This window comes from Lithobates pipiens, unplaced genomic scaffold, assembly GCF_037356315.1.
Source record: "Lithobates pipiens isolate NorthernLeopardFrog02 unplaced genomic scaffold, aLitPip1_a1.2 Scaffold_8, whole genome shotgun sequence".
In the NCBI taxonomy this organism is placed as follows: Eukaryota; Metazoa; Chordata; class Amphibia; order Anura; family Ranidae; genus Lithobates; species Lithobates pipiens.
Genome location: NW_027507903.1, coordinates 147,511,269 through 147,533,612, shown reverse-complemented (window position 1 = coordinate 147,533,612; position 22,344 = coordinate 147,511,269). Strand labels below are relative to the sequence as shown.

At 44.2% G+C, this 22,344-nt stretch overlaps 1 protein-coding gene across 1 annotated transcript in view; it reads right to left on the bottom strand.

Annotated features, from left to right (window-relative positions):
* COPG2 (coat protein complex I subunit gamma 2) overlaps positions 1-22,344 on the bottom strand; it is a 77,398-nt gene that overhangs the window by 15,151 nt on the left and 39,903 nt on the right. The window contains exons 11-16 of the mRNA XM_077472178.1: positions 18,288-18,355; positions 17,066-17,254; positions 16,822-16,917; positions 14,845-15,088; positions 13,582-13,657; positions 6,390-6,493 (exon numbers count right to left, since the gene is read on the bottom strand). Of these exons, the coding sequence (XP_077328304.1) occupies positions 6,390-6,493; positions 13,582-13,657; positions 14,845-15,088; positions 16,822-16,917; positions 17,066-17,254; positions 18,288-18,355 (777 nt within the window). The remainder of the gene's footprint in view (positions 1-6,389; positions 6,494-13,581; positions 13,658-14,844; positions 15,089-16,821; positions 16,918-17,065; positions 17,255-18,287; positions 18,356-22,344) is intronic.

The window sequence follows — 22,344 nt, the reverse complement described above, 5'->3', positions numbered from 1 at the left end:
TACTTTGGGCCTCTTGAGCTCTCTGGAGGTGTTCCCTTACCAGGGGCATTACAGTGGCTATACGGTCCTGCATTTGTGCTACATGCTCAATAACACTCTTGTATGGGGTGGACTCATTCTCCCATGTCTCTTTTGCAATGTCTAGTAGACCCCTAGGGTGATGACCATAGACCAACTCGAATGGTGAGAACCCTGTGGACGCTTGGGGCACCTCCCTAATAGCAAACATGAGGTAGGGTAATAAATGATCCCAGTCACGACCATCTTTTGCCACCACTTTCTTCAACATATGTTTCAAAGTTTTATTAAATCTCTCCACCAATCCGTCCGTCTGGGGGTGGTACACAGAGGTACGGATGTGTGAGATTTTAAATAGTCTGCATAATTCCTTCATTACTTTCGACATAAATGGCGTACCTTGGTCAGTTAGGATTTCTTTGGGGATCCCAGTCCTAGAGAACATATAAAACAACTCACGTGCAATTGTTTTAGATGCAGTGTTTCTTAAGGGTACAGCCTCAGGATAGCGGGTCGCATAATCCAGGACTACCAAAATATACTGGTGTCCTCTAGCTGACTTTACAATGGGACCCACTAAATCCATGGCAATACGCTCAAAAGGCACCTCTATAATAGGGAGCGAAACCAAAGGACTGCGAAAATGTGACACTGGGGCACTAACCTGACATGTGGGGCACGACTCACAGTATTTTTTAATGTCATCATATATGGCCGGCCAAAAAAACCTCTGGAGAACCCTCTCTCGCGTTTTGTCAGTCCCCAAGTGTCCCCCAAGAACATGGTTATGTGCCATGTCAAGCACCTGACGCCGGTACGGCTTAGGTACCAGAAGCTGTTCCACAATCTCATCCTTAACCTTATTAACCCTATAGAAAAGATCATTAGTCACCGAAAAATGTGGAAATCTTTTTTCAGCATCTGGTTCCTGAGGTACCCCATTCATTACAGCAACCTGCTCTCTCGCATTTTTGAGAGTGGGGTCCTGTAATTGTGCAGCCCCAAAATTATCTCTAGACACCTCTAAGTCTAGTATATTTTGCTCAGTGGGAGGAGCCTCCTCCTCCCCAGCCAGGACCTGTAAAGGAAAACAATCATTTTCATCCTGCATACTTTTATCATTCACAGTGGACAAGGCAACCCCCTTAGAGGTATCCTCACTCCTTTTGGGGATTTTTCTTTTTTCCCAGAGAGCCCAGAATAATGGAAAATCGCGCCCCAATATTACATTATGCATGAGGTTTTTAACCACACCCACTTCATATTGTACGGTGCCTTGTTCAGTCCCGACTTTAGCCAGCACTATAGGGTACATTTTTGTATCACCATGTATGCACACAACACTCATATGCTTTTTAGACTCTAAGTCCCCAGTCACCAGGCTAGCATGCACCAAGGTTACAAGGCTTCCTGAGTCCGATAACGCTTTAACAGGAAAGTCATTGATTGTAATATCGCAGATTTGCGGTTCAGTCTCTAGTCCAGGAACTGCAGCACAAGATGGTTCCGCAAATAGCGACTGACGCCGGCTAGCGTCACATTCCATGGGTTCAGAGGTAAGAGGGCAATGGGCCGACACGTGTCCCGCCTCATGGCATCTCCAACACTGGATAGGGCCTGGTCTCTTTGGCAAGGAGTCCTTTTCAGAGCCCCTTAGCCACCCGGGACCATCACCAGTCTTTTGTCCCTGAGACACCACTTGAGCCCTTTTCCCCCCATCAGCACCCCTCCACACTCCCCCAATAGATGGAAGTCTCTTACCAGCTGACGGCACAGATCTGGCGCTCCGGGGAGGTGAAGATGCTTCAGGAACATCACGGAGGTAGTCCTCAGTCGCCTGGAACCTCTCCACAAGGTTGACAAGTTCGTTTGCATTCTTAGGATCACCTTGTCCCACCCAGCGTTGCAAGTCAGTAGGAAGGGCTCGGAGGTAGCGATCCATCACGACCTTCTCTAGGATTTGTGCAGGAGTAGAAGTGTCTGGCTCCAACCACTTTCTTGCCAAATGGATTAGGTCATACATCTGGGACCTCGCTGATTTGTCCAGACTGTAGCTCCAGTTGCGTACCCTCCGGGCACGGACTGCAGTAGTAACTCCTAGTCGGGCAAGCATCTCCTCTTTTAGCCGAGTATAGTCCTTAACCTCTTGCTCACTGAGGTCATAGTAGGCCTTTTGAGGTTCACCTGTTAAATAGGGCGCAATTACCTCTGCCCACTCAGCGGCTGGTAACTTCTCTCGCTCAGCCACGCGCTCAAATACTGTTAGATAGGCCTCAACATCGTCCTCAGCAGTCATCTTTTGCAGCGCTTTCTGCACAGTCCTTCTCCCAGAAAAAATCTCTGGAGCGGCTCCCATCACCACAGGCGCCTCTCGATTTGCTATCAGGTGCTCAATAAGTTGTTGTTGTGCAGCCATGGACTGTTCATGTCGTCTATTGGCCTCTATCTGAGCCTGCTGTTGTGCAGCCATGGACTGTTCATGTCGTTGCTGTTGTTGCAAACTCACTTGCATAAACTGCTTCAGCATCTCCTCCATGTTGCTGGACTGTTCCTGGAGTGTCATTGCAGCTTTCACCCAAGACATAAGCAGCTGTAGCCAAGTCTGTCCACACCGTTGCCCCTAGCAACCGACTTTGCCCGCATTCGAACACCAATTGTAAGGGATCTTCCCGGGGTAGGGTGTGTTTGGACACAGTTCACAGCAGACTTGGAATTTGATAAAGCAGATCTTGGCGTTTATTCGTGGTACAAACAGTCCAGCAAACAAAATATACAGCAACACCGTGCTTTCTAAGTACAACAAAAATAAAAGTCCTAGCCCGGCTGGGCGCTTACTAACAGGTTCTGCTCACCTATCTGACACTTACAAACACAGCGTCTTTCGCCTGGATATCGCAGGGTGAGTTTTAGCTCCAGCAGTGGCTGTGCTTGCAGCTTCCTTCAACACACAGATTGTTCATTCCCTGGCTGAGAAGCAATCACCTGCAGACCCTACAGAGCCTTTAGCTTCCCAGGCTAATTAGGATCCAAGCTCACCTGATCCCAAACCCAGAACTGGATCGGGGGATGTGGAATGACAGGTCCCTCTACCAAACCTACCTGCCATTCCATATAAACCCAGGCCCGGCAAAATTAAATAACAACTCAGCAGCATATCGCTGCTGAGAAACTGATCCATCCTGGATTTACCATCTCACACTGTGTAGCAACCTAGGTGAGATGTACACCCCCTCGATCACTTCTCCAGTGACATGTCTACAATATATATAAATAATTGTCACTCTTTTTGTGTTTATAGTATAAAAAATAAAAATGCAGAGGTAATCAAATACCACTAAAAGAAAGCTCTTTGTGGGAAAGAAAGGACGTAAATTTTGTTTGGGTACAACATTGCGCGGCCGTGCAATTGTCAGTTAAAGCGTGCCGAATCGCAAAAAGTGCTCTGGTCAGGAAGGGAGTAAATCCTTCCGGGGCTGAAGTGGTTAAACACTGGACTACATTCCCTAACTGAACTCTAATTCTGCCTAAAGCCGCGTACACACGGGCAGACTGTCTGGCCAACTAAGTCCGTCAGACAATCCGACGGACAGTCCGTCCTACTTTTGAATGAACGGACTTGACCACACACGATGAACAGACAGTCCGTTGAAAGCTTGCGCGATGACGTGTACAGCACGTACGACGGGACTAGAAATAGGACGTCCAATACACAGCAATGCAACCTTTCGCCGTGTAAATCCTTTCTGAGCATGCGCCATACTTAGTCCGTCCAACTTGCCTACTCACGAGCGGACTGTCCGCTGAAACCAAAGTTGGGCGGACAATATTACGGAAATTCCGAAAGACTTAGTCCGCCAGACTGTCCGCTGAAAAAGTCAGCTGAAGCCCACACACGAGCGGACTGTCCGCTGAAATGTGTTTCAGCGGACTAAGTTGGACAGACAGTCCGCCCGTGTGTACGCGGCTTTAGAATCTGAAACTGCTGTCTATACTTGCGACTTTAACATTCCAATCAATGTTAATACTGCAACCACTTCTCAACCTAACCTCCTCTTTTAACCTAACACAATGGACACAAACCACCACTCACTCCAATAGCAATACTCTCGACCTCCTATTCTCCCATCGCTGCACTCCCTGCAACCTCTCTAACACACCCTTTCCTCTCTCTGATCACAACCTTTTCCTTTTTTACACTCTCCTTGTCTCCTACCTCCCATGCCGCCAACCCATAAACCACTACCCGCAGAAACCCTCGCAACCTCAACCCTTCCCTTCTTCATTCTGCTACTGATGGCCTTTACGACAAAATCGCACCCCTGTCCTGCCCAGACCTAACCACTTACATCTACAACACGCTGTCATCCTCCCTAAATGTACTTGCTCCTCTTTCTATATGCAGAACCAGGCCCTATCTGCCACAACCCTGGCAAACAGATGAAACCAGAAGTCTCAAGAGACGCAGCCGTGCTCTTGAGAGAGCATGGCGTAAATCGAAATCCATGCAAGATTTTACCCTCTACAAATCTGCCCTTCTCAAATACAACTTCTGCCTCCACACTTCTAAACAAACCTACTACAACACTCTCATCAAAAGACTCATACAAACTTCGTCAAAGCTTTTGTACCCTTAATTCCTTACTTCACACCCCCACCCACCAACTTGCTTACCGCTCAACAGATTGCCAACCATTTCAAAAGCAAAATCGACTGAATGCTGAATATCGCCTTGCGAATTGAATTTCATCCCCTACCCAACACATAAGGCCCAACAACACACTCAAAACTCTCGTCCTTCTGTCCAGTTACCACTGATGAAGTTGATAAACTCCTCTCCATGGCCCACCTCACCACCTGTTTCCTCACAATTACTGCGACCACCTTCCCACTCTATCCTAAACTCCCTAACCCACATCTTCAACCTCTCCCTTTCCTTCAACACCTTTCCTTCCCTGCTCAAACATGCACTGGTTACTCCCATACTTAAAAATCAAGACCCATCTCCCTGCTCCCATTTGCCTCCAAGCTCATTGAATGCCTTGTCCATGACCTCTCTGCTGCCTTCGACACAGTTGACCACCCGCTCCTCCTCAAAAAAGTTCACTCCCTTGGCCTCCGTGATTCTGCTTTATCCTGGTTCTCCTCCTACCTATCTCAGCGCACTTTCAGTGTCACTTACAACTCCATCTCCTCCTTCTGTTGGGGTACCCCAAGGCTCTGTCCTTGGGCCCCTCCTACTCTCGCTCTATACCACGCTTCCCTGGACCAGTTAATAACCTCCCATGGCTTCCAATACCACCTCTATGCCGATGACACCCAGATCTCTCTCTCCACTCCTCAACTCACCCCCTTGATCTCTTCACGGATCTCAAACTTACAGAATAGCATTCTGGTATGGATGTCACAGCCCTTCCTCAAACTTTCTAAAACTGAGCTTGTTATATTCCCCCCCCCCCCCCAACTTTACCATTAAGATCAACAACACAACCATCGGTCCCTCCACACATGCCAGGGTGCTGGGTGTAATCTTTGACTCTGACCTCTTCTTCAGCCCCCACATCCAATCACTGGCTAAATCCTGCCACCTTAACCTCCCCGACTTCTCCAGAATTCAACCCTTCTTGGCTAATGACACCACAAAGCAACTTATTCACTCTTTGATTATTTCCCGCCTTGACTACTGCAACTCTCTCCTTAATGGCCTACCCTTACGCAGGCTATCCCCCTTCAGTCTATTATAAATGCTGCTGCTAGACTAATACACCTCACTAACCGATCTATGACTGCTGTCCCTCTCTGCCAATCCCTTCACTGGCTTCCACTACCCCACCGTATAAAATTCAAAATGCTAACCACAACATACAAGGCTATCCACAACATCGCCCCCATCTACATCACCAAACTCATATACAGATATCTCCCAAATCGTCCCCTCCGCTCCCCCCAGCACTGCCCCCTCTCTAGCTCCCTTTTTACCGCCTCTCATGCTCGCCTTCAGGACTTCTCCAAAGCCTCTACCATCATCTGGAACTCCCTGCCCCAGTATGTCCCATCAGCCCATAACCTGTCCACCTGTAGGAGATCCCTGAAAAATCGCTTATACAGGGAAGCCTATCCCACACCCACCTAACAACTGTCCCCGAGTCAACCCCATCAAATCACTCCCCGCATCTATTACCTTTTGTACCACCACCCCCTCCCTTTAGAATGTAAGCTCTATGAGTAGGGCCCCCCCTGTCCCTTCTGTATTGAACTGTACTGTAATTGTGCGGCCCCCCCCCTATATTGTAAAGTGCTGCGTAAACTATTGGCGCTTTATAAAATCGTTTATAATAAGAATAATGATAAACAAACAAGTAATCATCACAAACCATTCAAAATGTAGGCCGAACTGAGGTTGATCTGTTTCTGCTTTAGTACGTTGAAGTAAAACGTGGCTCTGTCCCGGACCTCGTCATCACTCTCCATCATGCACCTGTAAGGCATATTAAAACAATTCAAGAAGCAGCAAATAACACAAACTAGTACAATTCAAATAACTAATATTCTCCCACAATTTTAAAATGGAGCTGCTATCTGATTTCTCCTGTGTAAGAACTCAAGAAGAAACATTTTTAATGTCCTACCTTCCTAATCTTCGTGTGTATACTCCTTTTATCATATGGGCAAATCAACAAGAAGCCGCTCGGCTGTTATTCCAAGCAGTGGCAGGGGAAGGGGTAGGGGACAAAATCCCTCGCCCCCCGGCTCGCCCGTCCCACTGGGAGGCTTGAGCGACCACCCAGGACATCCGCAGGCTGGCTGGAGACCCGAATGAAGTCAGAATCGGATTCAATCTGGTATTGAATCTAGTAACCCGGAAGTAATGTCATGATATCACTTCTGGTTTACAGAAGACTTAAAAGGCGCCAAATAAAAAAAAAAATTACAACATTCAAAACAACCAAACTTGGTGTTTGAATGCTTTTAATTGCAAAGGAGGGATTTGGTCAAGCAATAAAAGTGATCAGAATTTTTTTATTAAAAAAAGGGACAAATTTTAAGTGCCACATCCCTCCGTGTTTACACAGGGGGGGGGGGGGGGGGCTGTGTAATATAAAGGGTTTCAGAGCTGTGCAACTTGAAGGTGTTCAGAGGTGCGGGGCTGTGTAATGTAAAGGGGTTCAGAGGTGCAGTGGGCTATGTAATGTAAAAGAGGCCAGAGATGCAGGGGCTGTGTAATGTTATCTTCATTTATTAGCAGGTGAATGCGGCTCTCCATGCATTCACATACATTGAATCCGGCTCCTAAGTAGAAAAAGGTTGCTGAACCCTGTGATAGATGGATTAGTCATCACTGACAGTAAGAGGCTTTGCTACATTGACTGACAGTTCCAAAGCAGCAGGACCAAAGAAATGTGAATTCCTTCTCAATTGCAATGTATGCTCTTATATTGGATATAGTTATAAGATCAAGTTTTTTGTCAAGCAGTATTACTCAGCCTGCAAAAAGCAAACCTCTGACAGTCAAAGATGTGAAGCACAATTATTACTAGGGCCACCCCTTGAGCATACCCATATAAACTCCACCCGCTCCATGAGACTTCATGCTTTTTTTTTATTTATTTTTTTTTTTAAGCAAGAAAGCAATAGGAAATGAGAAAGCCACACAGAGGGAAGGGACCTGTGTTCTGCAATGTGACTGGTATTCATACAATATGGGATGTACCCAAGCAAAACTAAAGCGTGAGCAACATAGCAACCTGGTACTGCCAACAAGAAAACGCAGATGTTTAATCCTTTTGCCTAGCACATATTTCTCTGCTGAGAGTGTGCTTACCGAGCACTCCCAGCACAGAGACAAAGCTGTGAAAAACGACTCTTGGTCCATAGTTACATAGTTAGTAAGGTTGAATAAAGACACCAGTCCATCCAGTTCAGCGAGTGTCTACAATTGTCCCTATCCCTGTACATTGCACACTCACATCGGCCCCTACTCTCAAGGAGCCCACAATCCAAGGTCCCCATTCATATACTAGGGCCAATTTTGGACAGAAGCCAATTAACCTACCTGCATGTCTTTGGAGTGTGGGAGGAAACCCATGCAAGCACAGGGAGAACATGCAAACTCCAGGCAGGTAGTGTCGTGGTTGGGATTCGAACCAGCGACCCTTCTTACTGCTAGGCGAGAGTGCTAACCACTAGACCACTGTGCCGCGAATGATCGATAGTTAAAAGGGACTGGCTCCAAATCATGTAACCACTGTGACATCTAATCACACTGGTCACATTATGTGTCGATCTTTCCAACCCGCTGGTGCTCAGGGCTTTTTAAAAGGGGTGCCAGAGTGGGCGAGAAGGTGTTAAAGAACCAGAAGAAAATACTCAAATAACAGTTGAAATCTCTTGCAGCCGAAGCTTGCATCAGTTCAGGTCTGAATGCTCATCCGGTAAAACTTGGATAATGTAGGAACAGAGGACCAGGTAATGTGGCCCTGTTTGAAAAGGCTCCGATAGGAAAGAGAGTAACCTTTTACTTTAACCGCTTCTCGTCCGCATTATAGCCAAATGATGGCTACAACGCGGACCTATATTGCCGGGAGGCCGTCAATAGATGTCCTCTCCTTTGCATGCTCCCTGCACGGTGCACGCTGTGATCACTGAGTCAATGAGACTCGGGTGATCACAGATCGGAGTAAGGGGCTGATCCCGGCCCCCTTATCACGCCATCAGCTGTCAGCCAATGACAGCTGATCACGTGATGTAAACAGAACAGATCTGTAAAAAAAAAATTCTGACAGCGTGAGGACAAAAAAGCACATCACTGGCTTCCTCCCGAAGAGGAAGAGGCACAGCCACTTCACCTGTGCCCACCAGTGCCACCAATCTGTGCCCACCAGTGTACATCAGTGCCACCTCTCAATGCCCACGAGTGCCACCTATCAATGCCAACCAGTGGTGCCAATCAATGCCTCACCAGTGTCACCTAGCAGTGCTGACTATCAGTGTCACCTAGCAGTGCCAGCTATCAGTGCCCCCTATCAATGCCCATCAGTGCCGCCTTATCAGTGCCCATCAAAGCAGCCTTATCAGCATACATCAATAAAGGAGAAAAATTACCTGTTTGCAAAATTTTATAACAAAATATAAAACTGTTTTGTATTTTTTTCCCCCACAATTTTCGGTCTTTTTTTCATTTTTTTTTTTATAACAACCCCCCCAGAGGTGATCGAATACCACCAAAAGAAAGCTCTATTTGTTGGAAAAAAATGATAAAAATTAAATGTGGGTACAGTGTTGTATAACCACGCAATTGTCCTTCAAAGAGTGACAGCCCTGAAAGCTGAAAATTGGTCTGGGCAGGAGGGGGGTTTAAGTGCCCAGTAAGCAAGTGGTTAAGTAGTATTAAACCCCCAGTGTATACATTTTTTTTTTTTTAGCTTAAACGCATCTTTTTTGCGTGTAGGTGCCCCCGACGTGTGCATTTAGGTTTGTACGTACGTGTATGTAAGGGCGGGGGGGGGGGGGGGGCCTTCTTGGGTGCAATTTGAAATATTTTATTTTTTTCCCCTTTTTTCCCCATCATCACATACGTGATGATTTTGAGGGTGACTGGTTCTCTTTAATGAAACATCCAGGGTCTAAAACATATGTGCCCAAGTAATACCTTCTGCATTAAATGCCTCTTGAGAAACATCAGGGTGTCTAGGCACTTCTGTGCTTACAGCCTCAGAGCTCTACCAACAGGTCAGGGCTGTTTTGGCAGCAAAAGGGAAAACTACTCAACATTAGGTGGGTGGTCAAAACGCTATGGCTGATTAGTGTATATCTGTAGTGTGAGAGGCACTGCTGCCTGTCCCTGCTGTGCTTCCCACTGTTCTCCTTGCCAATGAGAAAGCTGCAGTGTAACAATATCCTTTTTTCTGCTTCATGCAGTCTGTGATTCCTGGGTTTCTAAATCATTTTACACCAGTAATAAGACCACCAGTCATCAGGAGGAAATGCTCTAACATGAGTAAGCAAAGCTGTGCTCCTGTGTCAGGAAGTCCCCTTTTATATAAAGTCACAGCACACAACAAGGACTGGTAAGTCAGTTATGGGAAACACATCAGCTGCAGAGAGCCTACAGGCAATACTGCTGACTAATCAATTGTCCTCAGCTTGCCTTTACAGGCCGATCCCGACAGAGGTCAGTCAGCGCACTCTGCATTTTTATCTCAAACAATTCTATCAGGAAGTGTGTTAGGACTACAGAACACATCCTCCTTTATAATGAGGATGGGAAGTCCTGACACACTTTCTGCCCTAGGGTGACAATGCTTCTCTATAGATACAGAACTGTGACTGAGCATTGTCACCATTGGACAGGAAGTGTGTTACTGGCAGGATCACTAGGTGGAAAAAAAATAAAAAAAAAATAAAATAAAAAAAAAAACATCCAGAAAAAGAAACCAAATTCAGACGCCAAATTTAAGCCCTAGTAAACAACCATCTATAAATTTTTTTAGCCTAGTTCAGAGAAAGAGGGTGTGCCCCCAAAATGTGTTAGATGTACCCCGTGTTCTGTGCATGTCCATGCATTGTTTTTATGGCCTTTTGTTAGTTGCATTTTGTGAGAAAACATTTATATTATTAACCCCTTGCCACCGAGCATAAGCAGATGTGCGTACTCGGCTTCCGGGGGTTATACCGAGATGATGCCCGCAGCTGCAGGCATCATCCCGGTACTGATTTTTAGAGGGGGCGATTGGCTTTCGAGCCATACCAACTGATGCGGCTAAAAGCCGCTCGGCTGTTATGCCGAAGAAGTGGGAGGGGACGTCCCCGCTCCTGCCGCTCTTACCGGGGCTCCCGTTCAATCAGGAGAACCGACGCACAATCCGATGCCTCTGGCGGCTAGGGAGGGACTGGAATGAAGCCGTAAGAGGCTTCATTCCAGTCTCCTAATTGTAAACACAGAAGCGACGTCATGACGCCACTTCCGGTTTACTCGGCTGCCAATGGCGCCAGGATTTAAAAATATATACAGTATTCAGAATCCCTGAAAACGGCAATCTGAATGCTTTGGAGTGTAAAGGAGGATCCCTCCCTAAAGAGTGCCTATCACCACCTATTACTGTCACAAGGGATTAGGGGTGCACCGAATGGGTTTTTTGGTGCCGAAACCGATACCGAAAATGAAAAATACACTAGGCCGAAACCGATACCGAAACAGCACCGATACCGAAAATTACTGTTTTTAAAAAATATTTTCATACAGCAGATGGTCAGAGACTGCAGGCATGGTACAGGAGATGGTCAGAGACTGCAGGCATGGTACAGGAGATGGTCAGAGACTGCAGGCATGGTACAGGAGATGGTCAGAGACTGCAGGCATGGTGCAGGAGATGGTCAGAGACTGCAGGCATGGTGCAGGAGATGGTCAGAGACTGCAGGCATGGTACAGGAGATGGTCAGAGACTGCAGGCATGGTACAGGAGATGGTCAGAGACTGCAGGCATGGTACAGGAGATGGTCAGAGACTGCAGGCATGGTACAGGAGATGGTCAGAGACTGCAGGCATGGTACAGGAGATGGTCAGAGACTGCAGGCATGGTGCAGGAGATGGTCAGAGACTGCAGGCATGGTACAGGAGATGGTCAGAGACTGCAGGCATGGTACAGGAGATGGTCAGAGACTGCAGGCATGGTACAGGAGATGGTCAGAGACTGCAGGCATGGTACAGGAGATGGTCAGAGACTGCAGGCATGGTACAGGAGATGGTCAGAGACTGCAGGCATGGTGCAGGAGATCAAAGCAGCCTCACCAGTTCCCCTCAGATGCAGCCTGCCTGATAAAAATACATGCAGTGTTTTCCATGTATTCCAATGGCTGTAGTTCACACCATGCAGTCAGTTTCCGGTGCGGAAACTGACTGCATGGTGTGAACTAGAGCCATTGGAAGACATGGAAAACACTGTGCATGCATTTTGTGCAAAAAAAAAAAAAAAAAAAGCACACGGAACTGCATCTGGTGTGAACTGGCCCCAAGCAAGCTACCTGGTTCCGTTCCAACAGACTTCTATTGGGAATGCTCATATCGTTACCTCTACTAGCAATAACTTAACCCTTCCCCATTCTATCACATGGAGATAAAAACCTAGCTGAGTCAAAATCAAGATTATTATTATTTTTTTATTATATGGTCAATAAAGGGAGTACTGTGACCTGGTGTTATATAGCATGGCTACATTCACACAAGTGGCCAGAGGTGGATAGTTTCAGAGGCAAACAAATGACTTTTGAATGCAGCAGCACTGTGGCCACAAAAAACGTGTGATTTAGCTGCAGACAAAACTCTGCAATGCTTGCCCTGGGCACACTCTTTCCCCCTAATGCAGCTTGCCAGTGTCTAAATGCAGCCTTACCCATGCCCGGATCAGAGCGGTGATCTCCGTGTGTCACGGAGCTGTGCATTGAATTGCCCGGGAGGCTGCAGTAACAATGTCCCGCCTCCTGTAATCACGTCACACTGATTCAATGTCCCGCCATTGGATCAGTGTACCGTCTGTCACAGGAGGCGGGACACTGTTACTGCAGCCGCCCAGGCAATTCAATGCACAGCTCCGTGACACACGGAGATCACTGCACTGTCGGACGGGACGAAAGGAGGACAGAGGACTGGGGACGGACAAGGAAAACACCCGTGCAATGGGCGGCACCAGGGGGCGGAGCCCCGCACAGGCCCCGGCCCCATTATCGGCAAGATTTTCCTTTCGGCATTTTGCCGAAAACACCATTTTCGGCCGATATGTTTCGGCGGCCGAAATTTCGGTGCATCCCTACAAGGGATGTTTACATTCCTTGTGACAGCAATAAAAGTGATACATTTTTATTTTTTTAAACAATTTATTAATTTTAAAATAAGAAAAAAACTTTTTTTTTTTAAAGCGCCCCTCCCCCGTCCCTGCAAGCTTGCGCGAGAGCAATAATTCTAGCACTAGACCTCCTCTGTAACTCTAACCTGGTAACCGGGATTTTTTTTTAAAGCGTCGCCTATTGAGATTTTTAGGTACCGTAGTTTGTCGTCATTCCACGAGTGCGTGCAATTATAAAGTGTGGCATGTTTGGTATCTATTTACTCGGCGTAACATTATCTTTCACATTATGCAAAAAAATTGGGCTAATTGTACTATTTTTTTTAAATTCATGAAAGTGTCCCTTTTCCCAAAAAGTTGCGTTTAAAACACAGCTGCGAAAATATCGTGTGACATAAAATATTGCAACAATCGCCGTTTTATTCTCTAGAATCTCTGCTAAAAATATATATTTTAATATATATATATATATATATATATATATATATATATATATATATATATATATAAATAATGTTTGGGGGTTCCAAGTAATTTTCGAGCAAAAAATATGGATTTTAACTCAAAAATAGGCTTAGTCATGAAAGGGTTAGATTATCTTTGGCAATGCACTAGGTGGGCGCGCCTTCCATTTCTGTTTTTCTTATATTATATTTTTGTCCTGGGGTTTGGTTGCACTTTAAATAAAAACAAAACAATTTTTGATGACCCCGTGTTTAGAAATTACCTTTGTAGAAGTACCAGTACGCTGGGAAGGAGACATTCATTCTGTGCACCAAACTTGGCCAATGCACTAACAGCAGCTGATAAAAATACAAAAATTGCTTATTTTTACATGTCAGGAAAAGTACAAAACAAGTGGTCTAAAATTAAATCTACGATACACTAGTATTGGCATCTAAACTTTATTGTACAACCCACCTCTCAAGAGTGAGCAGTCAGTAATTAGCTGAAAGTCCTCTTCCTGTTCTCATGTACTGTATGAGCAGCTGTCTGGATCCATATAAAGTAATCACCTCCCAAGCTGCACATATTGTAGATCAGGGGTCCCCAACCACCTGTGCTGCGAACCAGTGGCGGTCCGCGGCCTGTTGATGACCGGGCCACACAGCAGATGAGTGGCGACCATGGTCCACACAGGGCTATCACAGATCATGGTCGCCGCTCACCTCCTGGTGTGTGGCCATGCCCGTTTGTCCTCTCCCGGCCCCTTCGCCCGCCCAATGATGTAATTCAATCAGCGGGGAGGGAGGAGCTGCAGATCGGAATGGAGAGCTCATCCCACCCCCTGCCCTGCTGATAGGATGACATTGTTGGGTGGGTGGGAGGGGACACACAGATTGATCACAGCATCTGCCCTGCCAAAAGGTACAAGTCCTGTGCAGGAAAGCCAGACTTTAGAATGGGAACTGTCATGTTAGAGAGGAAAGGGGGGCAGACTGCATGGGCACTGTGATGGAGGATGCTGTGATAGCTAGGGGCACTGTAATATAAAGGGGATTGTACTGTAAAGGGGCACTGCAATTACAGTGCCCCTTTACAGTGAAGTCCCCCAATACTTCCCAGCCCCCATTTACATTACAGTGCCCCCCTTACAGAGGAGTCCCCTTTACATTACAGTGCACCCTTTAAATTATAGTGCCCCTTTACAGAGCAGCCCTGTTACATTAATGTAAAGGGGCACTGTGATGTTAAGGGGGCTGCACTGTAATGTAAAGGGGGCTGTGATGTGAAGGGAAAGGGGGCCGAGGACAGACTCCATGAATAGCCGTTCCCCAAACCTCGCACACCCCCCCCCCCCCCAGGACTCTGGGAAAATTGGTTGCCGAGAAACCGGTCCCTGGTGCCAAAGCTGCTGTAGATGGTTAGGTTACAGTCTATGTACACTTACAAAGAACTTGCATCTTTCTGCACATACAGTATACTATTAGCAAGGGGAGGGATGGTAAAAATCATTATGCCAAATAGCTGACTGTTCATTCACACTTACCTGCTCTGACAGCCTCATTCTCCAGCACCACTCTGTTGAAGATGAAACGGATATATTTGGATGGGTTAGGTGTCCGAGGGCCTTCTTTGCCCAAGAAATGTAATATCTTGGTGGCAAGCACAGTGTGTTCACAGTCCTCAATGAACTCACATAAATGGGCTAGTCCAGATTCTTTACTGTCTGGGTTTTCCTCTATAATGCTGATTATGCAGTCCACAATAGCTCGTTTATACTCAAAGCCTCCCTGTAGAAAGTGGACAAATCAAACGTTATTATGGCACATTTATAAACCTAAACCAAACTAAGGAAAATGCTTCTCACATTTACTAAATTGCCCTCATTCATGCAGGCATACATTTGTGCTCAAAAGTTTGCATACCCTGGTAGAAATTGTAACATTTTGGCATGGATATTGAAAATACGACTGAACATGCTAAAAGACTGTTTCGTTTTTTTTAAGGCTGATGATCATATGAAGCCATTTATCATAACATAGTTGTCTGGCTCCTTTTTTAATCAGGATAACAGAGAAACCACCCAAATGGCTCTGATCAAAAGTTTACATACCCTGGAAATTTTGTCTTTGGTACGGAAATACAAGGTGACACACACAGATTATTATAGCAATTAAAAGTTAATCTACCACATCTGTGGCTTTTTAAATTGCAATTAGTGTCTGTGTATAAATAGTCAATGAGTTTAGTTCTCACGTGGATGTACTGAGCAGTTTAGATACTGAGCCATGGGGAGCAGAAAAGAACAGTAGAAAGACCTGAATAACAAGGTAATGGAACTTTATAAAGATGGAAAAAGATGTACAAAGAAGTGGAAAATTCAGGGATCTCTTGATACCAAACCAAGAAAAATTTCAGCCACAACTGCCAGAAGAATTTTGTATACAAAGAAAAATCCACAGGAAACCTCAGGAGAAATACAGGCTGCTCTGGAAAAAAAAAAAAAAGACAGCGTGATTGTTTCAAGCAGCACAATTATGACAATATTTAAACAAAAATTAACTGCATGGTCGAGTTGCCAGAAAAAAAAAAGTCTTTCTGCGTCAATGCCACAAAAAAGCCTGGTTACAGTATGCCCGACAACACCCCGATACACCTCACAGCTTCTGGCACACTATAATCTGGAATGACAAGCCCAAATTGAGCTTTATGGCCACAACCATTAGCGCTATGCTTGGAGGGGAAGAATGCCATTCCCACTGTGAAGCATGGTGGTGGCTCACAGATGTTTTTTGGGGTGTGTGAGCTCTAAAAGGCACAGGAAATCTTGTGAAAATGGATCAGAAAATGCTGGCAGACAATTTTGCATTCTTCTGCACAAAAGCCGTTTGGGACGCTCTTGGACTTTCCGGCATGACAATAACCCTAAGCACAAGGCCAAGATTAACCTCCAGTAGTTACAGCTGAAAAAAAGTGAAGGTTCTGGAGTGGCCATCAGTCTCTTGACCTTAATATCATTGAGCCACTCTGGGAACGTCCATGCAAGACGACCAAAGATTTTGCATGACCCGGAGTTATTTTGCCAAGATGAATGGGCAGCTTTACCACCTGAAAGAATTTGGGGCCTCATAGACAACTATTACAAAAGACAACAGGATGCTAAAGGGGGCAACGCACAATATTAAGAACGAAGGGGATGCAGACTTTTGAACAGGGGTCATTTCATTTGTTTACTTGTTGCCATGTTTTGTTTTAGGATTGTGCAATTCTGTTACGACCTAAAGCTGAATATGAATCCCATAAGAAATAAAAGAAATGTGTTTTGCCTGCTTATACTGTATATTACCAATTCTCAGAAGGTATGCAAACTTTTATGTATAACTGTATAAAGCTGCAAAATTCCATGCTGCAGGACCTAAAAGCATTAAAGGCAAAAAACAAAACAAAAAAAACAACCACCTTTAATGTAACAATAACAAAAATTAAGATTAGATTCTCAGAGAGACCCTGGATTACGACTTACATCATCTCTAAGCATATTGGAGAGAAAAGTCATCATTACAGTGTGTTTGCGAGGATACTTCTGACATAAGGCACTGATTGCTTGTACAACCACAACCTGAAAAACACAATATATATAAAAACGTAAACAAATACATAAATCCTGTACATGTACATGTACCACTTTTAACATTTTTTATCAAAATATTATCACTTGTGCATCTCCTAATTTTTATTTAAAATTTGCTCTCTGGCTCTTCTCTTACTTTGAATTCATCAGAGATCTCCGAGACAAAAGTAGAAATCTGTTTCATTAGTCTGTCAACGCTGCTCTCACTACCAGTTTTCAGCAAAGTGGTGATGGCCAGGGTAGCGATACTGCGGTTGGAATCAGTAATGAGGTTTTCCAGGTCCAGGTTACATGCAGTAACTGCGGATGGATGCTTCATCGCCACCTAAATAAAAATGTAAACACAGCAAACAGCTCAAAATAAAGTAAATATATGGCTGAGATTTTAGTGGGTTCCAATATGCCTCATATTATGTTAATATTTTGCTGAAAAGTCCACATAACCCTGAAATGTATTGAATTGGTTTTATCTGGATAAAATAGACATTTAGAATAATAGCAAGGTGCAATAAACATCACGGATTGGATTGCATGGTGTAGATCAGTGCATGCATGTGCCTTACTCATGAATGTGGCACAATGACTTTTTGCAGCTTAGTTTTCTATGGCACATTTACAGATGCAATAGTTAGTCAGAGCTCCGTACAGTATGTCTGGGGTAAGCATTAAAGTGGTTGTAAACTCTCCCCCACAACTTTGTCCAATGTAAATTAGCATAAAAAACCCTAATGAACACTGCTTGTAGATATCTCCTTATTTGCTTAGTATTGTTGTAATCCTTTTTGTTCCTTAGAATGACATCACTGAGCATGCCCAGATCTCCCCCGTTTTACGGCACACTCTCTACGTGCTCATCTGTCTGTTATCATAATCACTCAGAGCTTCCTCCTACAACCCATGTGACATCACATGCAGTGTAAAGCAGGGCATGGGACAGCATTACTGCAGTCTTATCAGCTGACGCTGATAGGACTCACACAGGCAAACACTAGATAATCAGCACAAGTAAATACTATGAAATAAAACAAGTCAGCTATGAACAGGGAAGCAGAGTTGCCATAGAAACATTGGCTTGAGAAGGAGGCTTGGTTAACAGTACAGGAAGTGCTCAATGTAAGGGTGGAAATACACTCTTACTGTGGACTCAGAAAACAATACTTAAGATGGAGCTGCCTTACCCCTGGAGACAAGTTTTTTAAGGTTTCTTTAAACAGTAAGTAATATGGCAGGATTACAGTGGCTATAGTTTGATAATTACTTATTATAATGGACTAAATGAAAAGAAGCATCAGAGTGGGAGAGTTTACTTCCTCTTTAACCTAAAGACAACCATATAGGCACGAGAACAGCAATCATACCTTGTTAAGAGTTCGGACTGCAGCAAATCTCAAAGCAGGCTTGGGAGAGCTACAAAAAAGTTGCAGAACTAAAAGTAAAAAGAAAATCACGTAAAAAATTAATAGCAATCATGGTGATTGATCAAGGTACACAATAAAAATAACTGTATTTTGCCTTGTATACAGTAAGGTTGTAAACACTCACACCCAGTGAAGTGACTGGCCCCAGGTGATACACAGATGAAATAAATTTTATCTAAGCCTCCATTCATATATATGCGGTTCTGGGAAACGCCGCGAATCCTGTGCATTTCCCAAACCGAATTAATATCAAACCATGTTAATTTAAAATTGACACCCACAGCAGATCGCATTAAATCACCCCACAACAGCCTGCACCTTTTTCGTGCAGTGCGATTTGAGCCCATACAAAATTAATGGGCTCAAATCGCACAGCAAAGAAACGTATGTGATTTGAAATGGAGGTCGTTCCCCTGTCACCTTTTTACCTTTGTGTCAGGGACACCTGACAGAAGAGATTCATGCCGATAGCAAAGGAACGAGGCAGCAGACAGAACAGACACTTAGTACTCTGGATTGAGACACACTATAGATAAATATGCTTTGTTCATGTTTCATGTCTGAGGTTTATAACTCTACGTGTATGTATAACCACATTTTTTCGCTCTTGAATGTGGATAAGCTAACCGGATATCTTTTACATTTTTATTGCAGTTTTTTGGGAGGTTCACCCTTTCCATTTGTCCTGGTGACCAATGACACTGAGACAGAAGGTAATGGGAAATCTCAAAAATTTCCAGTTGTCACAACAAGAAGAATAAGAAAAGGGAAAACTTCCAATGGAACACTGGTTCGTGACACCTCAAAGGTGGCAAGTTCCACAAATTTTGTCTCTTTTTATTTTTTTTTTTAATATATTCCAATATTTTTAACCTTTTGGGAATCCGATTAGTATTAAATAAATTTTTCTTTGGGCAATATTGTTACTGTCAAGTGCTTTTATAAACACACTTATTGTCAAGTGTCTTATAAACACATTTGTAAAATCTAGTCTTTTTGGTACGTGTGGGGTTCCCATTATTAGGAATGTTATAAGCCCATGCCCCGGAATAGATATATACAGTTAGTAATACCTCTATTAACAGTGATGCTCTCTTGTTTTTTAATGTCTGAATGAACTTTGGGAAGTTGGTGTAAACGTAAAATGAATTCAGAGATTTTTATTTGTATACAATTTTTAACTTCATTTTTATTTTGCCATCGTCATTCTTTGATCAATGCTGCCGTTGATTACGCATTTGATATAAAATTTTAAATATATTGCAAAAATGCTTTAAATTGCAAGGCACATGATGTATTGAATAGTAGTGTCCCCAATGTTTTGATTTGAATCACTTCCGCTGTTGGATTGGCAGAGTGAGTGAGGCTGATAATACATGTTTTTTTCTGCACCGTGGCCATGCTGGCCCGGATGCGTGATCGATTTTCAGTCTACCTGTTTTTCTCTGTGGACTTAATATTACATACTTTAGCTGGATTATGGCACAGCACTTTAATGCGTTTGTGAAATATATTTGTTACATGTGTACAGCCAGTACTGACAGCATTATGCAAGCTGCTAGCGGCAGATCTTGCAAGCATAGGATTAGCATAATGGGCCTTTGCTTGCAATTGGGAGCTCAGAGCAAGGCCTGGTCAGACGGCGATCACATAAAAGGGAGGTGACGCAGTGCGCCGCCCGTGCCCCTAGACCAGTGGTCATCAACCCTGTCCTCAGGGCCCACTAACAGGCCAGGTTTTATGTATTACCTTGGGGAGATGCAGACTAGAATAAGGCAATCACTGAGCAGCAAATTACATCACCTGTAATGTATTTCAATTATCTTGCAAACCTGGTCTGTTAGTGGGCCGAGGACAGGAGTTGATGACCACTGCCCTAGACGACGCAACTCTATTACGAAACGCGTAGGGCGGAGCGACGCGCTGACGTCACCTCGTGTCTGTGGTTGGAGATCCGGGAAGGACGGGTTTGTCTGAGTGTGTTCAGCCGGCGCACCAGACTTAAGGCTCGTATTTTCTTTATCTGTTGTAAGTGCAATTGTTTTTAAATTATTCAATAAACCGTGGGTTTTACACTATTGGAGCCTCTTATCTTTTCTATGTAATTGTCACATACCAACGAGCTTGGGTTCATTGGAGGTGGACTGAAGAGTGTGGGGTGTTCTATCTAGATCTTGGAGACTGTGCACTTAAGGATATCTGCAGGAGTGTATGAGGGCTAAGGAGAGATCTATTTCCATGAAAGCTTTCTGTGACATTCTGTAACGGGGTGTCATAGACTTCTGGTAAGAAGTAAATTCTTCTCATATTGGTGGCAGATCAAAAAACGGCTCACTATTTGAATATTTCTTTTTTATGGATGGACTTTTTTGATTTATGGTTTTTAATGTTTAGTTTTGCACGGGTGGAAATTTTCTGATGATACACATATAAGTTTGGATTTTTTAAGCTCAGCAACTTTTTATTTTATTTTATTTAATTTAATGCTTTTAACTATGCCCTACTACATCAAACGCTATAAAAAACTATTTGGGCACTTAAAGAGCAACGTACAGGTACGTAATTGTGCCCAGCCATGCCATTATGCCGACGTAAATGTGCAGGAGGTGTCCTTAAGCAGTTAACTGTACAGCCGTGGCAAACTTTGAGAATGGATTGTGGATTGCAAATATTGACTCTTTGTATAAACATCATGTCATTGTCAATAAAAGTTGACACTTCTGAAATGCTTGCAATTATACTTCAGTATAATTACAAGAGCTAAAAACACTGAAGCAGCACTCTTTGTGAAAATAATATTTGTGTCATTCTCAACAGCCATGGCTGTACTGAGGTCAGGAGAAAGTTCCAGGACAGGACTGTGCCGTTTGTCAGGAGTGCCTGGATTTGCTGAAAATGTCAAAACTTCTGGCAAATTAAAACATTCCTCATGAATGTTTGTTTTCTTATTGTACATCTAAAGTTCAGCCTCTAATTAGCAATTCTGACAACTAAACTTCAACATGACTTAAAAAAAAAAAAAAAAGGAATAAAAAAAAAAACACAGATCCAACACAAAAGGGAACCTTCCATTTAAATTCATTCCAGATGCATCAAAATAGTGTTAATGCTTTATAATTTGTTTTCTTTTTCAGGCAAGCAGTGTCTCAGTGCTTACCGCCAGCTGAAAATTGGAACCTCTGCTCCCTGTGTGGCAGGGGACAGGCTTTTTTTTTTTTGGGTGAAATAAAATAAAAGCTTTATCTGTTCTAAGTGTATTGGCTAATAAAGCAGTGAACGGAACACTGCTATGCATATGTATTGTGATAAAATTATAAATAAACCCGATGCAAAGCTTGGTGAGTGGGAATATTCTGACAAGGAAATGCCTGTGCTTCGTAAATTCCCAATAAAAGTGTTCTTCTAGTGGGAATTGCTTAAAGGGTTTGTAAAGCTTCCCGTTTTTTTCACCTTAATGCATCCTATGCATTAAGGTGAAAAAATATCCGATGCTTACAGGCCACCCGGCACCCCCTGTTTACTTACCTGAGCCCTCAAAAGTCCAGCGTCGTGAATGCGCTGGCTTCTTGGCTCTTCATTGGCTAGATTGATAGCAGCGCAGCCATTGGCTCGCACTGCAGTCAATCAACTCCAATGACGTCAGGGCCGAGGCAGAGTCCTGTAGTTGTCAGCTATGGACGCCAAATAAAGGACTCGGGAGCAAGCCTGCAAGATAACCCCCAAAGCCCTGCTCTCCTCTATGGAGATCAGATGAAAAAGAACCACCCGTCCGTTTTCACCCCAAGCTATCCAAATATGTCACCGCTGATATTCGCCACTCCATAGGAGTAAATGGAGGGTTCAATCGGGTCTGCCTGAAAAACTGAAAGGAGGACTTGATCGGAAAGCCCATGTGAAAGGGGCAATTTGTGAGGAGATCTCTACTGTTCAGATACCCTCCACGCTTTAAACTTCATATCAACAGGTACAATCATTACTTCCCTCTTTCACCCACACC